The sequence below is a fragment of the Gymnoscopelus microlampas genome (genome assembly GCF_963454915.1).
Source record: "Gymnoscopelus microlampas genome assembly, chromosome: 5".
In the NCBI taxonomy this organism is placed as follows: Eukaryota; Metazoa; Chordata; class Actinopteri; order Myctophiformes; family Myctophidae; genus Gymnoscopelus; species Gymnoscopelus microlampas.
In genome coordinates this window covers 53050935-53069279 of record NC_139942.1, presented here as the reverse complement: position 1 = coordinate 53069279, position 18345 = coordinate 53050935, and the positions used below count along the sequence as shown (strand labels likewise).

General features: G+C 41.8%; 2 protein-coding genes across 9 annotated transcripts in view; one reads left to right on the top strand and one right to left on the bottom strand.

Annotated features, from left to right (window-relative positions):
* Window positions 1–9128, top strand: part of tyw3 (tRNA-yW synthesizing protein 3 homolog) — a 9670-nt gene extending 542 nt beyond the window's left edge. The window contains exons 2-6 of one of the 3 annotated variants that reach the window (XM_084058181.1): window positions 5991–6071; window positions 6589–6687; window positions 6965–7036; window positions 7538–7627; window positions 8064–9128. In XM_084058181.1, coding sequence (XP_083914307.1) covers window positions 5991–6071; window positions 6589–6687; window positions 6965–7036; window positions 7538–7627; window positions 8064–8180 — 459 coding nt within the window. In that variant the 3' untranslated portion in view covers window positions 8181–9128. Of the gene's footprint in view, window positions 1–5990; window positions 6072–6588; window positions 6688–6964; window positions 7037–7537; window positions 7672–8063 lie in introns of all 3 variants that reach the window. The other 2 variants (XM_084058179.1, XM_084058180.1) reach the window with 2 other exon arrangements.
* LOC311046067 (uncharacterized protein) lies at window positions 6566–17859 on the bottom strand. 6 transcript variants are annotated; one of them, XM_084058184.1, is made up of 7 exons: window positions 17759–17859; window positions 16474–16713; window positions 15081–15137; window positions 14719–14936; window positions 13991–14150; window positions 12457–12631; window positions 6566–6681 (listed from the first exon to the last, which is right to left on the bottom strand). In XM_084058184.1, the coding sequence occupies exons 2-6, from the start codon at window positions 16676–16678 to the stop codon at window positions 12459–12461; spliced, it is 813 nt and encodes a 270-aa protein (XP_083914310.1). In that variant the 5' UTR covers window positions 16679–16713; window positions 17759–17859; the 3' UTR covers window positions 6566–6681; window positions 12457–12458. The 6 variants fall into 6 exon arrangements, 4 of the variants coding, with proteins under 4 accessions (XP_083914310.1, XP_083914311.1, XP_083914309.1 ...); XM_084058185.1 differs by lacking the exon at window positions 6566–6681 and adding an exon at window positions 7601–7618; XM_084058183.1 differs by lacking the exon at window positions 6566–6681 and adding an exon at window positions 9747–9877.
* Between the last annotated feature and the right edge of the window lie 486 nt (window positions 17860–18345).

The following is an 18345-nucleotide window of genomic DNA, read 5'->3' as shown; positions in this document are numbered from 1 at the left end:
ATGTATTAGTCCATGTTATTCAATAAAGAAGTGTTTTAATCCCGTCTGTGGCCGATTCTGTCGTAAGTTCCCAATGGGCGGTGATGACGGGGCGCATCCGGTGAAAGCCGGAATTACACTCAATGTAAACAGGACGTAAACGAGGGTGGAAAATGGCGTTCGGCTGGTGGTAAACTACTTTACTTACCACCAGCTACTGTTCGGGACAGGTTATCGTCATAGATGGGGTGAGACGGGTTACCATCATAGATGTGGTGAGACAGGTTATCGTCATAGATGGGGTGAGACAAAGTGTAATAGCTAATACGATCGTCAATGATGCAGTTTTACTTGATAAGACATATTGGTACAGGTTGTCGTGGCCGAGTGGTTAAGGCGATAGACTAGAAATCTATTGGGGTCTCCCCGCGCAGGTTCGAATCCTGCCGACAACGGAAAATACTTTTTTTTTTTCTATTTGTGTGTAATAAGATAGTAACATAGTAATAACACAGTAATAACAAAGTAATGTGTAATTATGCAGTAAAGCATATCAATCCAACAGTAACATGTATCTCCTGTTAGTAAGAGCTGTCATGTTGTACTGGAGGGACAGTAAGGATGGACAGAGAGTGTAACAAGTAACAACACATTTCTGTACCCCGCCACAAAAATAGTCAATCTTCCAGCTGTAATTAAGAAATCAAATGTGGCACAAATGGAACATAGTTAGCTCTATTACATATTATGCAAGGTTCCATAGTGTAGTGGTTATCACGTCTGCTTTACACGCAGAAGGAGACCTAGTCTAGACGTCGAGATGAGAAGTCGCATGAAGACGCGCTCTCCGCGCTCCCGTTTGGAGACGCGCTCTCACGGCAACATATTTGCCAGTTTTTCACTGGATTTACTTTTCATTTTCATCCTTTTGTGGACGACGGATTCATTCCTAGAATACCCACAAAATCTACACCTGATGGAGACAGAAAAGGGTAATCCACGGGAAATGAAAAACGAAAAACACTCGGACTTCTACCTACTCGACACTACAGAAACAAAGCATCTGGGGTTCGCGGCTGGAGCTCTCCATATGCTCCTAGCCATGGACTCGACTAGAAAGTACGCGCCCCCGACAGGACGCATGGACCGAAGATTTTTAATCATCATTCTTCTTCTCCTGTCGGGTGATATCCACGTTAATCCAGGCCCAGTTACCACCAGGCAAACTTCTGCCCGTCTGGCGAGAGAGGCAAACTTGGCCAACGAAGCTAACGCTGCTAACGTTGCTATCGTTGCCAGCGACAACGTCGCACAACAACAACAAACCCACGCCGCTAGCTCTCGTTCCCAACAAGCCAACGCACCCTCGGACTGCATCAACACCACAGCTGTACTCGCCGCTCCACGACGCGCGACGGAGAGACGCTGCGCAACGGAAGAAACCTATCCACGGACACTTCTGGCGGTTCCAGGCGGCACAAGGACCAGGATGGACCCCCATGGACACAGACGAAGGCCCCCCTCAACCCCCCATCCCCCCATCCCCCAAGCCCCACAGCTGGTTGCTTACCACCGTGAACCAGACGATGCCCAACCCCCCACCCCCCCCCAACCCCCACAGATGGCCGAGCACAGCGAAACAGAGGCTTTGATGGACGCTAACACCTCAACACCCCCCTCCCCCCCCGATACTGCTCCTCTCTGTGGACTATCAGTGGACAATCATCTTTTCATTGAACAAATGAAAAAATCGTTTGGCGTTGGCTTGCACATGATACACCTCAATGTGAATTCCCTTGTAGGAGACAAGCTAACACAAATCAAGCAGATGTTTTATGATGGTAAGGTTGACATTTTAACTTTCTCTGAAACGAAACTTGATCATACGATAGATGATACTGATATTGAGATTGAAAACTACAAACTTTTCAGAAAAGATAGGAACAGAAACGGGGGCGGCGTATGCATGTATGTACATAAAGACAATGTCTGCATCCTTCGTGAAGACCTGAATGATGCAGACATTGAAGCTGTGTGGGTCGAGATCATTTTTGAAAATGCTAAACCTGTGCTAGTCGGTACCATATACAGACCTCCTAACCAGACTGATTTCTATGATAGACTTGATGAATGTTTAGCTAAAGTGGACAATGAGGAGACAGTACTTCTTGGTGACTTTAACACTGACATGCTCCGTAAGGAAGCGTCAGTGTTTAAGTCATTCAGGGGGTTTTGTAATCGGCACTCACTCCACCAGCTGATCACTCAGCCCACAAGGCTGTGTGTTTCCACTCAAACTATCATAGATCTCATTCTAACAACGGACAAGGACAAAATCCTCAATAGTGGTGTTTCTACCTGTGGCATATCTGATCATAACATGATCTTCTGCACCAGAAAGAAACGTAAACCAAAGACCGGTTACCACCAAACAGTCACGATCAGAGACCTCAAAAACTACAAGAGTGAGGACTTAGATCACAGACTGGAGGAACAGGATTGGTCCGACGTACTAAACAGCACACAGGTAGACGAATCTTGGCTTGGTTTCAAAACCAAATTCATTCCAATTTTGGACAGTGTGGCTCCCATGAAAACCATCAGGGTCAAAACCCGCTCGGTTCCATGGATGAATTCGGATATCCTTACTACCATGAAAGTCAGAGACAAAAAGTGTTCTGACTATCATAAAAGTAGGATCAAACTTGCCAAAAGCTTCAATAAAGGTCTCGAATCCCACGTAGCGAAACTCAAAAAAGAGAAAAACATGCTAAGAAACAAGGTTAATGGCATGCTGTTGTTAGCAGAAAAAAGCTACCTCGATGGCAAAATTGAGGAAAATCAAAACAAACCACGTGAGCTCTGGAAGCTATTCAACAACCTACTAGGCTGCAGCAAGAAATTGAAAACCAGGTTTACAAACATAAACCTCAAGGTGAATGACACTCTCATTTCATCCAAACGGGAAGTGAGTAAAATCCTCAACATATTCTTCACGACCGTGGCCTCAGAGTTAGTTGAAAAACTACCCCCTCACTCTGGGAGTCATGGTGGAGAGTATGTTGATTCATTTTACGATAAACAGGGTGTACGCAAAGACGATTTTAAACTCTCCCCTGTGTCAACAGATGAGGTGTTTAAAAAATTGAGTGCACTCCAACAACACAGAGCCACAGGTCCCGACAACATCCCCGCTAAATTTCTAAAAGACTCAGCCGCCTCCATTGCCCCAATCATTACCCACATAATAAACCTCTCCATCATACAGGGACGGGTCCCTAACGACTTCAAAAAAGCAAGAGTGACCCCTCTGTACAAAAAAGGAAACCAATTAGACCCTGGCAACTACCGCCCTATTTCTATTCTTAGCTCCATCTCGAAAGTCATGGAAAAAATAGTCTATGAACAGGTTGAAAAGTACCTTGCCGAAAAAAATCTAATTTACGAATTCCAATCTGGTTTCAGAACAAACCACTCCACTGACACATGCCTTCTCTATTTGAACGACTCTATCAAACAAGATGTCGACAAGGGCAAATATTGCGGCATGGTCATGCTGGACCTCCAGAAGGCTTTTGACACCGTTAATCACCCAATTATGATCAATAAGCTCAAAGCAATAGGCTTTGATGACACGTCGGTGAACTGGATGAGATCCTACCTGGAAGGGAGGGAGCAAGTGGTGGAAGTAAACGGCACCCAGTCCCCTCCCCTCCCAGTGACTTGTGGTGTTCCTCAAGGAAGCATACTAGGACCACTACTGTTCCTGATATATGTGAATGATATGTCCTCAGCTTGCGACTGCAAACTGTTCCTGTTCGCAGATGACTCGGCTCTGCTGGTCTCGGACAGGGACAGGCTGCAGGTTGAGAAAACTCTCAGCACTGAACTCAACAAGATCTGCATCTGGCTCTCCGACAACAAACTCTCATTACACCTGGGTAAAACTGAATCCATCCTCTTTGGGTCCAACCCTAACCTTAGAAAGGCTGAGAGTTTCACGATCAAAGTGGGTGAAAATGTTATCACAAGAAAGGAGGAAATTACCTACCTGGGTTCCATCTTGGAGGCAAACCTCTCAGGTGACAAAAACGCTGAAAAGACGATCAAAAAGGTCCACAAAATAACACGGAGGATGTGGAGGCTTGTTCGTAAAGTCAGTAAGAATACTCTGAAGATTCTTGTAGGGGCCCTCATACAAGGTCATTATGATTATGCATGCACTTCATGGTATCACAACACCTCCAAGGCCCTAAAAACAAGGCTCCAAACATCCCAAAACAAACTTGTAAGGCTACTTCTTGGCCTCAATTACAAAGCCCATCTAACCCATGCCCATTTTGCTAGGCTTGGATGGCTTAGGGTTGAGGACAGAGTACAGTAACTTGCTATGGGCCTGGTCTTCAAGATACACCACAACATTGGGATCCCCCTGTATTTGTCAAAATACTTCCAAAATGTTAATCAAGTCCATGATCATAACACCAGAGGCAGCTCCACAAACCATGTTCAACCCAGATTTGGCACAACAAAGGGAATGAACTCTTTCTCATGCTATTCATCTAAAATGTGGAATGCCCTACCAAAAGGAGTAAAGGAGTGTAAAACCCTACTCACTTTCAAAAATGCCCTAAAGATACACCTTCAGGAGGCTGCAATTCAAAAATGGCCCCTGTCCAAGTCCTAACCTACCCCATGTCCTAACCTAACCTACCCCCCCCCCCCCTCTCTTTCTTTTTGTACATATTTTTCACCCTTCATACTTCATACCAGTAACCTGTAAACTGATTGTATGACATTCTGTATAGTAGTGTGTATATCTGTCTGTCTCTTATATGTCAACATGATTTGTGTGCATGGGGATCTCATCTTAAACAAGCTACGTGCTTAACTGAGCTATCCAGTTTAGTAGACCTTGTATTGCGAATTTGTACTTCCATGTACTGTTATGTACTGCCATGTACTGTTCTCATGTCTTACTAAATAAAGTACATCAATCAATCAATCAAAGGTCCTGGGTTCGAGCCCCAGTGGAACCAGCCATTGTTATAGAGAAATCTCAAGAATGCATTTAAAAAACAAGACAGAAATATACTATTATCTATTCAAAGAAATATGTAATGATAATTCACTAATTAATTATTACTTAGTCAGTCCATCAATCAATTCAATTTGACAATTTAGGCTTTTAGCAGACACACCTACAAGCAAGGTAATCACATACATCAAATGCAGAGAGACAGTGTAGTGTAATTTCTGATATTCTACTGTTGGACTGATGATTGGTTATTGGTTTACTTATAATCATAGATTACCATTTCTATTCATTTGATGTATTACCTTGTGTTGTCCTTGCTTACTGTAAATCACTCTGGATTATGAGTGTCTGCTAAATGCCTACATTGTAAATAGTCTGTAGTGCTTCAGTAAACTAGGATCACAGGTAAACCAAGAACGTATAGCATCAGTCTATTAAACAATATACTATCAAACAATAATCTGTACATTGAAACTATAAGATACCAGGTAAACAATGATGAACCTAGCATCTATCCAAGGTTCATTGTTTACATGTACATGTGTGATTATTATTTTTAGTTAAGACCACTAACCATACTACTACACTGACCAGGTCAAACACTCATTGTATGTAAAGTGAGACACCTATACCGCCAGGTACCTTGATCGATTTATTGATTGAACACTTTATTTGTCAAAAATGTAAACGGATAACACAAAAAAAGTCCTGAGGCTTGTTTACATTGTATTGCTTTGAATTGATAATAGTATTTCTCTCTCTCTCTCTCTCTCTCTCTCTCTCTCTCTCTCTCTCTCTCTCTCTCTCTCTCTCTCTCTCTCTCTCTCTCTCTCTCTCTCTCTCTCTCTCTCTCTCTCTCTCTCTCTCTCTCTCTCTCTCTCTCTCTCTCTCTCTCTCTCTCTCTCTCTCTCTCTCTCTCTCTCTCTCTCTCTCTCTCTCTCTCTCTCTCTCTCTCTCTCTCTCTGTCCACTAGGTTTCAGAGAGTACTGATGTCCAGAAACAGAACTGTGTCTGGTTGTTTGTCTCACACCAGAAATGCCAACCTGAAGAGCTGGTAAGATCATTTACCCACTAAATAGTCTAGTCTATTCATTACTAATAATGATGTTCAAAACAATATGTGTGTGTTTGTATTACTATACTTAAGAGGACCAAGTATAGTAGCATTTTAAGAAATATAAATTGTGAGGACCGTTTTCCTGGTCCTCACAAGACAAATGGTTGTTTTATAGTTAAAAAAAAACATTTTTTAGAGATACGTTTACAATTAGAAAAACATTCAGGTCGATATTAGACATTTAGGTGTCTTAGAGGTTAGGTTTAGGGATTGGAATTAGAGTTCAACATGATTTATACATAGTTGCGCGCCAGTGTCATGCACCGAAAAATAGCTGATCTATAAGCTCACAACGCAGCTTTTTTTTTCGGCTTTAGGCTTACGGTTAAAGATGGCAATTATTATTTTTAAATGGCATTCATAACATGGCTGTCCTAAAGTGCTGATGTCCTCACAAGTATAGTAATACAAACATGTGTGTGTGTGTGTGTGTGTGTGTGTGTGTGTTGTCCAGGTGTCCAGTGTGTCCAGGGCGAGTGGAGATGCTGTGCTGAAGTTTGAGCCCTTCGTGCTTCATGTTCAGTGTAGACGGCTGGAGGACGCACAGCTACTGGTGAGAACAACAATGTTAGCTTGTATTTCTGCAATTTTTTTGAATAGCCAAAGTATAAAATAATGGTTAAAGTGGTTAAAATCTAAAATGACAGATGCTTTTTTCCCGGTCTTAATGGGTTAACAGATTCTACAAATGCCTTCTAAATCAGTAGTTCTCACACTTGTTCAAAAAATAGCAGATGTTTAAGCTCGCAGCACGGCACAAAATCTATTGCAAAAACTCTAAAATGACAACAGATGAATTCCCGGTTTTAATCTCCTTTCTTATTCTCCAGCACTCGGTGGCCATCGACTCAGGCTTCAGGAACTCTGGTCTCACTGTGGGCAAAACTGGGAAGATAATCATGGTACGCTTATAGCATTTTATTCTGCTACAGTAGGCTTTGTACATTACAATATACACTGCTCAAAATAATGAAGGGATCAAAGTGTTCCCTACATTTCTTTGAGAAGTATATTATACTTTATATATATCGTCTGTCGGGTGGAAACCTCATATGTCCAAAACTGTTACTTTTCAGGATTAAAATTTTAAAAAAAGCATCAAAAGTAGCAGATCTACAAGCTCGAAACGTGTCGCTTTGCGGCGCGTTTCGAGCTTGTAGATCTACTACTTTTGATGCTTTTGTGTGACACTGTAGTATGATCAAGTAGGCCGTTCATTAACAAAAAAACACAACAAGTTGGAAATAATATGGAGATAAGAACTTTCTGCCCTTCAGCAACAATATATTACGTATGCAACAGCAGATCGTGCTTTGCTTTATTTTTATAAATGAGTTGGACCATACATTAAATGCATCACAGGTTGTGTAGTCATTCATTCTAAATGTTTTACCCTCCACCAGGCGGTTCGTAGCACCCATGGCCTGGAGGTTCCCCTCAGTCTACAGGGAAACGTCCTGGTTGGTCAGGACTACATTCACTTCCTGGTCCAGGTAGCCAATCAGAAGATGGAGGAGAACCTCAGACGGATACAAAGGTCAGTTTTCAGAAGCCGTGTCATCCTGAGTGTCCTGGTTATAGAGTTTAAAGGAGTAGTTCACCCGACAAATGACTTATGTTTCTATCAATTACGCACCTCCATGAAGCCTTGAATTCTTGGGAGATGTTTTAGTTTTTGTCGCATTCCTAAGACAATAATTTGATGACCGATGGATGCTCTTTGAGCCTCCTACCTGAGACTCCGCCGGTCATGAACTTATTGGCTCAGGAATGCGACACAAACTAAAACATCTCCATGAATTCAAGGCTTCATGGGGTGTGTAATTGATAGAAAATAAGTCATTTTTTGGGTGAACTACTCCTTTTAAATAAATGTAGAAATAAATGGTCCCTGCTTCTGCACTGATGGTCGGTCATTCCATACTATAGGTTCTACCAGAGTCTGCACACGGCCCTCTCTGTGGAACTACGACAGAAACACCTACAAGTACTGGGGACAGAACATGGGGACGATGGAGAGGAGAGGAAAGAAAGGAGTGTGTATAAACGAAGACGGAAGAGAGGACAGCAACACCAAAAAAGTGACTGTCATGGTGATGAACGCGGTAGTCCTCCTGAGCTAGAAGACTGTATGGATTTATTCACCTAGAGAGACCAGTAGTTTGAGTTCAGGACCCTCTATAGACAAATAGAAATGACGCTGATCAACCCAGTAGCATGCAATATTAGCAGCAGACTCTCGCGTAGCCAGACAACTAGTTCAAAATCTCCGAATGCTATTTAGAGTCTGGAACTACACCTTCAAAAATAGCAGATATACAAGCTGCATATATGTAGCCTGACACTCAGCCTGAATTTTCATTTCGTTTCACTCCATAATCCCCTGAACATATTTTTTTAATGGGCGTGGCTAGCGATTCCAGGGCTGGAGCCAGGCTAGCATATATGAGCTTGTAGACCGCTTTTTTAAAAATAAAACATTTGTAAAATGTTTTGTTCCACGGACCTCCAGAAGCAAAGATTTCAGTTACAATATGTTAAAAATATATATATTCAAAGATTTGCACAAATGTAAATTTTTCTGAAATAGCAGATATACAAGCTTGTCGCGCTACAAGCTTGTATATCTGCCATTTTTGAATAGCTGAAGAAATCTTAAAATCAAATGGCGAGACTAGCTGCTAGACAGACAGGGCCAAATGTATGAATCTCCTGGCAGAGATGAAAAGACATTCCATTTCCATTTATGGACATTAGAGCGATCATATCATTTTTACCTTGACCTTGATTGTGACTTTACGATCCAACATTAATCATTTATTTGGGGCAGCCTACTGATTATTCTCATAAAGTTTCATGAACATCTGCACATTCATTCTTGATTTTGACCAACAAGAGTGCTTCCGAACTCATTCTACAATGAAACCACTTCACAAACTGTAAAGAAGCTCTGCAAGTACCTGGACAAGAAACCATGCCATTTATAAGAGTATTAATAAGTCCAATTTACTTGACTTTGGCAGTTTCCTTTTGCTGTACTTGTTTTTGCTCTACTACCTCATCATCGGTTTATTCCATCATGCAATGACAAAACTAGCACACCAGGGGGAGCTGTTCACCCAAACATGCTCTCTGAGGGCATGTCTGTGGAATAGGGATCTTCTTATCCATTATTCTATCGGCTACCTTTTTGAATAATGAAGCAAGTTTTTGCCCATTTAAAATGCTTTTATCATTTAAATAATATATAAATATATATAAATAATAATAATATATTTAAAAAACTGTTATTAACAAAGTTCAGAAATGTGTGTTTGGTACATTATTTCTCCATTGTAACAATGGAAATAACGTTTATACCGTTGGAAAGCCTGTTTATGTCTCTCTTAAATGGTGCTTTATTTGTAAGGAACCTGCTTTTGTGGGATCAGCAGCACAGCTGAGTATGTGGGCCATGAAACATGCCCTGGTGCCAATTGATTTTATTTGGTGACATTACATATACTGTAGGCGTAGCTATGTTGTAACAAAATCAAGTAAAAAAGTAATAAAAACAAAAGCAAAGTACAATTTCTCCCGCAGGGGAAATTTCGTTTTCAGTTCCACCCAGTTGCTCAGGTGGTCAGACTTGAGCACAGCTATCTAAGGAGTTAGGGTTCAGTATCTTGCTCAGGGACATCTTGACACATCGAACCCAGGACTGTATGGCAGACGGCCTCTCTACCCATTCAGCCGTGGTTAACCTAAAAGCACAATAGCACAATAATAACTGTGTGGGTCTAAATAGATGGACTATGGTACTGGGGACACGGTTTAGGATCTGTAAAAGATTGCATCTTGATAAACATACAAATATTGAAATAGGTGACATTTGACTCAGAGTTAAAACCATCCAATCTGGATAAAGCCATGTAGGCAATGGGCATCAAATGGCATAATAGCTTATTGTTCATTATTCAGTAGAGGCTTTAATCTTGGTAGAAATTACTTTTCCAGGTATCTCCAGGTCAGGGATTGTTTTTTATAAAGAAATCAAACAGATAGAGGGTACTGAACCTAATCTGGTCAATTTATTCATAGATGCATACAAAAATAAGGATAAACGCCTCATATCTCAAACATATAACAGATTACAAAACTTTGAAGACCACTGGACTATAGACTAAAGCCAAACAGAAGTGCAGGAGAAGGAACCGGGCGTGGAGATATCTGAGGAGGATTAGAATGGTATTTGGGAAGGTCAAGCAAGAACTACCAACTCAAGGGAATTCGCTCTGCTATTTTCAGAGCGCAACACCCGAGCGCAACCAAACATACAATGACTTGTATTTTAGTTCTACTGGATCTCTTCTCCACTAGTCCATCCCCAACATTTTAGTCTAGTTCTTATTTGTTGACGAAATTATCAGTATATTTAATATTAGCTTTAGTCATCATAGCTTCGTTTTTATTTAGTTTCCATTTTGTTTTCGTCAGTGAAAAAAAGGTAGTCGACGACGTCATAGTTTTAGTCAACGAAATCAACACCGACTATGTCTCCTGTAACAGATTAAACAGACTATATCTCATATAACAGATTAAACAAACTATGTCTCCTATAACAGGCTGCTGAGAGACACACCTTTATTGAGGGGAAATTCAAGCAGAACTGACTCCAGAATAAAAATCATGACTGTCAAAGAGTGTACATTACATTTTTTCCCCTTCCCGATAGCGATTCCTAGACCCACAACTTGCGTATCGGGTCGATACCCAGTAGCGATCCGACCGATACTAGTGAGTAATAAAATAAAATAAAAATCTAGTACAGTGGTTCTCAAAGTGGGGTCCAGGGACCCTCAGGGTTCCTTGAGGGTGTTCCAAATGGACCCTTACAGGACTGTAACTCTTGAGAGTGTACAAATGGAACCAAATACTCTCAGGGTTATTATGGGGGTTCTTGAAATCAAAACGTTTGAGAACCACTAATCTAGGAATAAAAAAATTTCATTAATAAATTATAATTGTTAAAGAGCAGCTACAAGTTAGTAAAATAATAATGTTAAATAGTAGAGTAAGAGTATAAATAAAACAGTAATGCAACATCAACTAAAGCATTCAAAAATATCACTGTAAATGAAATACCATCATGTGATAAATTAAGTGGTATGGGATTGGCATAGCCCTGGCATACTCACCGATACCAGCGTTTTAGACAGTATCTATCGGCAGCCTTTCCCCGATCGATGGTATTGATATCAGAACAACTCTGGTCTCCAGATCTCTCCCCAGTAATATGTGTACTAATCTGAGTTCCCAGAAGTTTTCGCCGGCTCGGCGAGGAACTTCTGGGCCAAACCCCCTGTATTTGTGGGCGGGATGTACGTCACGCTCTGAATCTGAGCGGACACGCCTCTTACCGGTTGCAACTCGTCTAAAAAGTCCGACGAGAGGCAAACAGCAGTACACAACAATGGCGGTCGAAATTTCTCAAGGGGAAATTGCTTCCCGTCGATCCTATTTAGATGCAACACCCACTGCATGTGGATCCCGCCCCCTATTCTTCATTGGCTGTTGATTTGAATCACAACGCAGTGGCCGCGCCCCCGCTGTCCAAACTCCGAGGCAATGCCTCCCAGACTATATGTGTACATATTATGTACAGTCAATCCAAAGTGGATAAACGAAATGTGAAATGTGCAATAAAACATTGGCTCTCAAAGTGGGGTCCGGGGACCCCCAGTGGTCCTTGAGGGAGTTGCAGGGGGTCCCCAGATAAATGATGGATGGTTAGGAACCAAATGGACCCTTATGGGTTTGCAACTCTCTGAGTTAAATTAACAATAACATTGATTTTACAATATAAATCGGGGTCCCAGAGATAGTAATGCCATTCAATGGGGGTCTGTAGCCTAATGCGTGTCAAGCTGGGGGTCCTTGAAATTAAAATGGTTGAGAATCACTGCTAGAGCTGTAAAAAAATCTTCTCTTATGGGGGTCCCTATGGCATATCTTTTCAAATGGTACACCTTTCAAATTGCACACTCTCAGAGTTAAATTAAGTAACATTGATTTTACAATATAAATCGGGGTCCCAGATATTGTAATGCCATTCAATGGGGGTCCGTAGCCCTAATGCATGTCAAACTGGGCGGGGTCCTCAAAATTAAAATGGTTGAGAATCACTGCTAGATTTGCTGTACAAATCTTCTCTTATGGGGGTCCCTAAGGCATATCTTTTCAATTGGGGGTCCGCGGGCAAATAAGTGTAAAGTTGGGGGGGGTCTTTGACATGACAAAGTTTGAGAACCACTGCAATAGAAATTAATGGTAAAACATTTACGGTCACTCTGTGTCCGTCCACACGTCATCGATGTCCAGTCCTGTGTTTTCCTCCTCCGTCTTCAGCTTCTTTCGTCCGCCATCTCGATCCGAGGCCCCTTTCAGGTAGCGTATGACCTCATACTGTACCGTCTCCTCAGTCACGTCCTTCGTGTTAGAGTTCCTTCTGATGGCTCCTAGAAATTATATAGTTAAAGGTAAGGTAAGTGATATTTTTGGGTTAAAACAAAAAGTATTTTGTTAAAAGGTTAAAGCACTATATTCTGATAGTAATCATTGCTATAGAGTGTTTGTTCAGTAACAGGAGTCTCCCCGTCTCTCCAGCTCTTTAATAAACAGAAAATACATTTTCCGGTAGGTGTCAAACTCTCAGCCAATCAGGAGAAGGTACCCATTTTTAAGCTTCATTTTCATAGTGTTCCAGTTCCAATTTTGCCTGCTCATTTCTTAGCGTCATCACTTCCAATTTCACTTGTTTAATCTATATCTTGATTGAGTTCTCTATCCTGATTGGATAAAATTGGATATGAAACTGAAACTGAAACGAAAATGCATTTTCTGTTTTATAAAGAGCTGGAGAGACAAGGAGACTCCTTTTACTGAACAAACACTCTATAGCAATGAGTACTATCAGAATATAGAGCTAAACACGTTAAGATGCTTAACCGTATTTTTTTTTAGTCCACATCATTACCATGACATTATGTGTACCGTTAGTCCGTGTAGTATATTTTTGTTGAGCATTTTGTATGGAGATAGATAAAATGCTTTAGTTTTAGTGATAGTCTTTTGAATAAAATTCCATTTAGTTTCAGTCATATTTCATGGCGTCGTAATGGCTGATTTTACAATTGTTTTTTTTTTTTTTACTAAATGTTTTATCCCACGATTTTGTAACCCTTATTTTTCACCCGGTGCCAATTTTCTAAGTGATCCTGGGCACTACACTCCCCTCACCAGCCTAGGGAGGCCAGGGCCGAGCTCATGCCTCCTTCAATGCATAAGAGCCAACTGACCTTCTTGTCACCTGACAGGGGGGAATTTCCCTGGTTGGACGTAGCGCGTGGAAGGAACACGTTATTCCAACCAGTTCCCTTCCCCTCCATCAGGCACCCGGCTGACATGGGGGAGGCGGTAAAGCGACCAGGATTTCGTGAGGGTATTAACTACCCTGAGAGACACGGGGAGAACATGCAAACTCCACACAGAGTAGGCCCTTTTGCCAACCCCACCTAGGGTATGGGTGCTGATGACGCGGAGGAGAAGACGCGCCCACAGCGTCCCCGGCGGGAATCGAACCCAGGACCTTCTAGCTGTGAGGCGCCAACGCTACCGACTGCGCCACCGTGCCCTCCGTAGCTTAGTTTTTATGTCGTTTTTATTTTGTTTTCGTCAGTGAAAAAAGGTCATAGTTTTAGTCGACGAAATCAACACGGCTCCATACATAGATAACTCACAAAGCCATCAACTTCCCGCAGCTGTGTCCAAAAACCTCATGGTCTGGAAAGGTCAACAGACATGTCATGATTACTTACTATGCAAAATGTCTTTGACTTTGAGGCTCTTGAAGGCCATCTTCCCTCCCTGTCCGGTCCAGTTGATGGTTTTGGCCAACGTGTTGCTCATTATGCTCGGCATCATCCGGTACACGGCATCTTTAGCGTTCCTTCCACCCTTAGTAGTCAGATGCAGCACCTACAACAAGACGAGATCTCACCGTCGACAAAACATCCAACACCTAGACACATAATAATCTCATCTATCTATTAATCCATGAAGACCGGGAACGCATTTGAGATTTGAGCTATTCAACATTATTTGGCTATTCAAAAATAGCAGATATACAAGCTCGTAGCGTGGCACCGAGTGCCACGCTACGAGCTTGTAGATCTGCTATTTTTTTGAAAAATCTTGAAAATGTGTGCAAATCTTTGAATATCTTTGCTTCTGGGGGTTCTACAAATGTCTTCTAAATCCTAACAGTTCGGCTTGTGAGACTTCCGGAGGGGCGCAACTCACACAGTCACCGTGGACAGTTCTCTGTCATTGTGAAAGTCAGATATTAACAAAGAAATATATATAAAATCGTGATAAAAATACGCGATCTAGAGTTTTTAGCTGAGGTGGCCTCGGGATTGATTTATGAATGTTTTGTACTGTACCACTCGTGCTAGGATATAATAACATCATATTAAGGTAAGAAAAACGAGGTCTGGAATTCTCCTTTAAATACATTAAGTAGCTTACAAACTACAAAACCAACCAGACTTTCTCCGAGGTCGTCGTCTGCAGCCAGCCGGCTCTCCAGCTCGTTGAGCTCACTCTGCTGGCTCAGGGGAGCAGACAGGAGGTCCGGCGGGTCCAGGTGGGTGATGGGGACGGACAGGGCGCTCTGCACCGTGGCCACCTGGGCCTTCAGCTCCTGCAGCTCCCTCCGGGTGGCCCGCACCTCCTCCCACAGGTCTGCCAGGAGTTTAACGCCTAGATTAGTGGAAAAGAAGAAGAGAGGGTTCATTAATACACATATTAGTGATGTGTTAGTACTGTGTACGCATCACAGTATATGACACAACTGTGATTTTAAATAATAATAATAATCTGGTCAGAACTGAAGAAAAAACATACCTATATCAAAACGGGATTCAAATGATGGGGGTTGTGGAGAGTGTGGCACCACAGGATCTATAACACAGGAAAAGATAAAAGTGTTAATTTAGTATTGTCATGATTTATGACTTTCATCTGCTTGACCCGGCACACACACGTGCATCTACATAAGCATATTGATATCTGTAGCTGCCATAATGGGTTGTAATTTGTTATATTTTTCATTTATCTATTCTTGTAATATAATTGATTTGCCCTGAACTTGGGTTTACCGTGTATTTGTTGCACCGGAAGGTCTAAGTGTCTTGATCAAGCTGGACCGCTTTATAAGGTCTGGTTTCAAGCAGATTCACAAGCGTGTTACACTGATACACATCCGCTCACTAAGGAGCGTATTGTTTGAGCGTGTGCGGGTCGGAATAAGTTGTGCGTTGCTGTTGTCGACCATTGATTCCCCTCATTCCCTTTGGTTTATGTGCAGTCAGCGAGGTGTGTTTGTGTTTCAGTCATGTTTTCATTACATTCATATTGTTTATACTTTAATGTTCCATTATTTATGTGCGTGTATTGTTTATGCGTTGTTTTGTACAGTTTTACGTTGTTGGATTATTTGCCAGTAAGAGTGCAATAAATCTACCAGTATGAAGAACAACCTGAGTCGTTTATAGGACCAAAGGCAGTGATAATATCCATGATACGATGACCATCAACTACTTTATCAGAGAGACTGACGTCTGTGCACGATGATACGAGATGCATGTTCTATTCCTATCCATTCTGTTCTTGTCCTTGTTCCATATCTTCCGATCACGTCGTGTATCCACTGTGCAATACTGTATATATTCTCTATGTGTGTATTAAACTTAAGAGAGCTTGTAGTGTGATACTGCCTGGTGTCAACTGGTTCTCCGCGCGTGCGACTCAACAGAAACCGTCACTCACCAACAGCCTTATAGATGGAGACTCTTAGGGACCATATGTTGGTCAACCGAAATCACGACAAGTATAGTATAGTACAGGGGTCTTCAACAGGGGGCAGAGTTAGGGCAGAGTTACTTGAACCCTAGCATCCCTTTTCTGGGGAGAACTTTAGCCAAAAATAGCCGATCTACAAGCTCGTAGAGCTTGTAGATCGGCTATTTGTGGCAAAGAGTTATAGGTGTAGAGGGAAAAAAGAGCAGCAAACGTTTATCTGAAACAAAATTGTATACAATATAGAGGGGGTCCCTGCTTCATCTCTCTCTCAGCTAGGGGGTCCTTGGCCTGAAAACGTTGAAGACCCCTGGTATAGTATTTTATTGATAGTATAGTATAGTATTTTATAGAAAAATATTGTTGATGGGGATCACTTTTATGATAAGTACAACCTTTATCTAAACAGGCAGAGAGAGAAAATAAAAACATAGTTTGCCTCCAGCACGATCATGTTGCTCCCTGGAGTTGTTCCCCCGTCTGCTTCTGTTCGCCCGTCTGGGAGGTGGTACATCGTAGGGCCTGACCTCCTCCATGCTTCTGTTCCTCCGTCTGGGAGGTGGTACATCGTACGGCCTGGCTTCCTCCATGCTTCTCCGGAATCTGAGTCTTCTCTGTTTACTCCCGTAACCGTAACTAGACATGACTGCTTTCTGCAACTACAGTCACTATGAAATGACTGGAGAAAGGGGGGAAAGACAGTTTTTGGGTTAACATACGGGCAGTGGTGTAAAGTATTTCAGAACAATTTCGAGGTATTTTTTAATTCCTTCAGTATTTACAAATTTCAATACTTTTACTTCTACTCCACTACATCTCAGAGGAAAATATTGTACTTTTACTCCACTACAATTATGAAAATACTTTGTAGATTTAGATTATTATTACAAAACACACTATCCACTTCAGCCCTATATATATATATTTTGGCCAAAATAGCAGATCTACAAGATCACAATGCGTCACATCGATCTGCTATTTTCTTATAACTTGTAAATGTGAGTACTTCTTCCATCACTGTATACAGGCAGCTTGGTCAATGAGTAATTATACACAGACAAGCCAACCATAGGGCCAAACTAGTATATAACTCATCATCACCATCTGGGGTGTTTTGTTTGCCTCTTTCTTACATAATATTTGACAATTTGGCCAATTTGGTATTAAAAACGTCTTAAAAGTGATGAAATTGTCACTTTATGTGCAGATACCCTGTGTATACACTTGTATGTTGGTCTGTTAACTGTTGAGTGAGAAAACATGTTGCACATTATAATCATCTTCCCGAACCACCCCCCCCCCCCCCCCCCGGACATCTGTAGGACACATGGGGATAAATACTCTTGATATTGATATATCTTCTCTAATATTCGACTCATAAATAGCGTGACTGAGGTTAATGCGAATCAAACGACAAGCAAATCAAATGTTCTCCTACAATCCACTCCTGGAGAACAGAACAACAGGTTCAGAGAGGAGAACCCGTCGTGCATGGCGTTAACACAGCGTATACTAAAAATTGGCTGCTCGACCGCCATCAGTGACGGCCTCTGTCCGCCCTGTAGCCGCTAGCCCTGCGCCGGGGAAACGACGGTGGGACGGGAGGTCTCAGCGCTCTGCGGGGCGCTGAGACCTCCTCACAACGGCTCTCTGGCGTGCTTTTATTTTATTTGCTAGCTGGGTGAGTTAGTATCGTTGCTTACAGACAGAACCTCATATCTTACCTGATGCTTTGAAGTTCAATATTAGCAGCAGACAACACATAAATAAATAGTTATTCTGGAACACAAACAGGGGAATGTTTTGTTTGTTACACACACCGGAAGTTTTTCTTTCTTCTTCTTCCGGCAGACTATAGACTATAGACTATAGACGCCCGTTGCATTACTGCCTCCCCCTGTTGGTGGCAGGTACTACTGCCCATTGTGGTTCTCAAAGTGGGGTCCGGGGACCCCCCAGCCAGGGGTCCTTAAGACCCAAAAGAGAAATTAGCAGATCAAATTAAGAAGAAAAAAGTCAAGAAATTTGCAGCAAAAGAGAGATTAGCAGAAAATAGCAGATCTACAAACTCACAACGCATTGCGTTGTGAGTTTGTAGATCTGCTATTTTCACTACTTCTTAAACTTTTATTTTATTTATTTATGGAAATCATTTGATTTTTTGTATTTATATATTTATGTTTTTATGTAGGAAACGAAAAAACAAAACAAAGGGGGGGATATTTAGCTTACTCACTTGCTATGACGCTACCCGCATAAACATTGATCCACAACACAAACATGGGTCAGTGTAGAGGGGTTCTCAAAGTGA